Here is a 4,729-nt window from a genome sequence, read left to right on the forward strand (position 1 = left end):
GGCAGGTGGGTGGGCAGGTGGGTGGGCAGGTGGGTGGATAGGTAGGTGGGTAGGTAAGTGTGTAGGTAGGTAGGTAGGTGGGTAGGTAGGTGGGTAGGTAGACTGGCACATATGTGAGAATCAGTCGTAACACGTTTTACTATTCAGTGAACACTAGAAACTACATTAATTCGAAACTTACCAAAATATGATGGTTCGTTAACCAGGTCAGCCCAAGGGTCGGTGTATGTGGATGATGAATCTGGAAATGCAAATAGACAAAAGATAATAAAAACACACAGACTGTCTCAGAGAAACACAAAAGTATAAGAGATAAATAAACGCATAACACAATTTACACTGTCAACTAAAAATTCGTTAGGTCATAAATTATTAGTATTTACCTTCAAAGGAAGTCCGTTCATATTGGTCAAAGTCAGGGTGGGTAAAATCTGTAAGCAACACAAAAATAATTATAAGAAACATACATGTTTCTGGGGAAGAGTCCGATGTATTTTGAGGAGTATTTTTGTTGCTATATTTATCAAATGTAGCCCCACCTAGGTGGTTATATCACACATCCAAATACTCACACATACACGCACACACAATGCAAGCTTTCAGAGGCTTACCCACATGTGTGTGATTGTAGTGCATATATATACACAAATATATATACACACACATACAAAAATACATACATACAAACATACAGACATGCATAAATGCGTACATATATTCCTACATACCTACTTACATACATACATACACACATACATACGTACACACATACACACACATACATACACACATACATACATACATACATGCATACATACATATGTGTAAAGAAGATATACAAGAATCTTTGTAACTTTTAAACTATTTTCAGCAAAACTCACCCTGTCTATGAGCTATAGCAGATTCATTGTGATTTCTAGGGAAATCTTCTGTTGGTGACATGGGGGAAAGGTCTGATAGCGATGATAACGATGAAGTAAAATCTGAGACATCTTCAAAAGTGTCTGCAAGTGTTGGTCGTCGTACGCAGGGTAATAATCTGGAGAAAAAGTTTCGAGCCCCTTTACGAAGTCGCGTAAGGAAGCCCGGCCGGTGTAGAACGTCAGACATTTGGTTATATCTATTAAAACAAACAAATTATTAGCAAATATATTAACGCAAATCTATGGATTGTAATAGTAACCTACAAGAAGTTAACTGTTAGCAATGGCCAAAGTATCGCAAATGAATGCGGAAAAATATTACGTTTTTCTCACATCGGTATTATGACGTCATAATTGTAATTTAACCGTCCAAAATAACGGTTTGAATTTCAATTAATTTATTATTAACAACATAGGGCACAAAGTGTTAGCTAAGAAAAAACATGCTTTCAAACATATTCATGCACTCATACAGACATGTACGCACAAAGATACAATAGTCATACAGACAGACTCATATATAACTGAAATGGCCCACGCAAAAACTCACACATACAAATTTTTTTTGTTTCAATAATAAAATATAGTGTTTGTATGTGTGTGTGTTTTTTTTGTTTTGTTTTGTTTTTAATCATTTAAATTCTTCCTTTGGAGAAGGAGCTGGTCTCTAACAAAGGTAGATATAAAACTCCATCGCTGGAATGTTGATAACAAAAACACTACCACATTTTAAACCTGAGAAAAGTCTTGCATTGTTTTACTATTCCGCTTACAGACTTGTAAGCTTATCTAGACATACAGTTTGGCATTCACTTACAAAACCAATTATTATTGGTATAAATATAAATTTATAATCTGGATATAGAAGCTGAAGGTTTTGAAGTAGTTGTCGATAGTTATCTTCTCTCTCTTTGATCTTCAAAGAGCTATTCACATCTGCATGACAGTTGACAGTTGACGACGGTACACACTTTTTCTTGTCTGTCCCAAGCAACAACATCTGGCCTCTTATGATTACACTTCGCAGATATTTTGAAAGGAATATTGCACCAGTATTTCTGGCGCTAAAATTTGTGTATGTATTTAATAACTTTCTTCTTTCTTTCTTGCCTTTAACCCTCCAGCGCGGAGTATAGGCCACTTATAATTGAATTCCATGTCGCATAATTTTTCGCTTCTGTACTTATACTCTGCCATGAATGTCCCTCTTTCTCTAGTTTCTTTTGTGTTGATCTACGCCACGAGTTCTTAGGTCTACCCCCTCTTTCTATATCCATCCGGATTCCACTGTAAAGCACTTTTCGCTACATTTGGTGTGTCTTTTCTAATTGTGCTACCAATCCAGTTCCACTTTTTCTTAAATATTTGCTCCCTAATCGAAACTTTATTCGTTCTTTGCCATAGCTCCATATTGCTTATGTTCCATATTGCTTATGTATTGCTTATTCAATAACAGAGGGATTATATTTATTCCATGGCAGTCTTTTTTCCGGATGGTGTTGTATATCGTTTTCGCGACAACGTCGTGTCCCGTAAGGAGGTAGTACCTTCATGACATTTTTGATGGTACTTTGATGACATTTTAATCACATGTGTGACACGTCTCCTACAGAAATATAACATAGTCTACATTTTCGGTTGCCTCTTGGAACTCCAAGGGCGTCATTGTCTCTTTCGTGTCAGTAGGTATTTATTAACAATCTCCACTTTTGGGATTTTAAATGCATAGCCTTGGAAATGTGATGTGATGTAGCGGTCACGAGTCAAAGAAAGACTTCGCTTCATGTCAAAGTTGCTGTTTTTTTTTTCAAGCCTACGGCATGCATACCCAAGAAAGGTCGTTTTTGTGTGTGCGTGTGCTGAGCATTTCACCTCCAACTTTTTTTTTTTTTGAGGTACGTTAGTCCAGATCTTTTGTAGTTGTATGGGAGGTCATAAGGGTCATAAGGAAGAGAGTGCTTTCTGAGTAGCTCGCTGCCGACACGAAGGACATTGTATTCTTCACTTTTCAGTATAAACACATTCGATGTGTTTATTTTTGCTGCTGTTGTTTAGCAAGATCTGTCTGAGAGAAACTGTGACATTCAAAGGCTGTCTGCACTGATCTCAAGCCCCTACCTCCTTTATCTCTTCTTAGGTAGATCCTGTGGTTATTACTATTTCTGTGGAGATTCGCAATTGATGTCAATATCTTGCGGGTTTCACATCTATGGAGTGGATTTCTTCAACAGACAAGTCAAGTATCCCAAATGTGGAATATTGTCATGCTGTTAGAGGAGACTTCTGACTGCCATATTTTTCTAAGTCTGGTATAATATTATTAGGTTACTCTATATTTATTCAAAGTACGTTCGTATGATATATTTTCATCAATGCCTAGGTACTTATAGCATTATTTCTGTGGGACAGATGAGATAATGAGACCATTGATGAACATGTGTGGGATCTGGGAGAGTGATTTTTCCCTGTCAAACAATCAAATCTGAACATTGCTTTAGGCCAAATTCCATTCCGTTCATCAGTCCAAAAGCACAGTAATTGCTCCTCAGTCACTATAATATTTGACTCATAGTGATTCTGGAGGAATTGGTTGATGCTGCTTGTGTACAATTTGTATATAATGTTTAGGCAAGCAATAGGCCTATAATTTTCAGCCAACTCGGTGGTTTCATTCTTGGATACGAGATTTGTCCGTGCTATAGCAAGCCAATTTGGTATAACAATCTGACCGTCCATTGTGCTTCTGAAGATACATATTAGTGGTTAACTGTAAAATGTCAGCCTCTTATATCAGTATCTGACTATTAGGTCCCTTCCAGGTGCCTACCCATTAGGATGTTTGCCTGCAGAAATGCTGAAAGTTTCCGGGTCAATTGCATATGTTTTACAGTTGATGTTGGTACAGATTTCTCTCTTTACTGCATTTAACCACGGTGCATTGAGCTTGAGATCCCGCTTTTCGTTCAAGATTTTCAATCAGCATGACTCAAGATGTTCTTGAGAGGGGTCTTTCTGAACGGTAATATTTTCCTTCCTCATATGTTTATATAATGTTTGTCAGTTAGAAGTAAACGTGTGATTTATACAGACTCGGTTAAAAAATTCGCCTACAGTAGCGACGATTTTCGCTCAGCGCACCGAGTTCGTGTTTTGGTGTAATTAACCTTCCCTCAATACCTTGGTGTGAAGAATTACTATGGAGTTTTGTTAATTTACTCTTAAGATGTAATTGATGAGGTGTAAACTCATTATTCCTTTTACATTTTATTATCGTAGTTTGCTATCAAATATAGCGGCGTAGAATGTTGATGTTTTCTTCAAGGTCTGTTTTTCATCTTGGTCGCTTCCGTTTAGTAGTTTCATTACCATGTACTCTGCAGATTTCTCCTAGGTGTTCCTTAAGAGTGATAGCAGCTGTGTATATGAGAGTATATTAATATCCTCACTCCAGAAATGAATATCACGTGATTCCATGTGCTCTCCAGCGACATCGCTGATAACTTTTAACATTAGAACTGTTAGATTTTTTTCTTAATCTTAAGAATGGCCTATCGCTTAACATTACTTTTAATTATACTTTTACTTTTACTTGTTTCAGTCATTTGACTGCGGCCATGCTGGAGCACCGCCTTTAGTCGAGCAAATGAACCCTAGGACTTATTGTTTGGAAGCCTAGTACCTATTCTATCAGTATCTTATGCCGAACCGTTAAGTTACGGTGACGTAAACACACCAGCATCGGTTGTCAAGCGATGTTAGGGGCACAAACGCAGACACACACACACACACACACACACACACACACA

General features: G+C 37.5%; 1 protein-coding gene across 1 annotated transcript in view; it reads right to left on the minus strand.

Moving 5' to 3' along the window:
• Window positions 1–1,236, minus strand: part of LOC106880408 (uncharacterized) — a 2,290-nt gene extending 1,054 nt beyond the window's left edge. The window contains exons 1-3 of the mRNA XM_014930323.2: window positions 882–1,236; window positions 384–431; window positions 182–241 (exon numbers count right to left, since the gene is read on the minus strand). Coding sequence (XP_014785809.1) covers window positions 182–241; window positions 384–431; window positions 882–1,110 — 337 coding nt within the window. The 5' untranslated portion in view covers window positions 1,111–1,236. The remainder of the gene's footprint in view (window positions 1–181; window positions 242–383; window positions 432–881) is intronic.
• Window positions 1,237–4,729: the final 3,493 nt, after the last annotated feature.

The sequence above is a fragment of the Octopus bimaculoides genome, chromosome 13, assembly GCF_001194135.2.
Source record: "Octopus bimaculoides isolate UCB-OBI-ISO-001 chromosome 13, ASM119413v2, whole genome shotgun sequence".
Taxonomy (NCBI): Eukaryota; Metazoa; Mollusca; class Cephalopoda; order Octopoda; family Octopodidae; genus Octopus; species Octopus bimaculoides.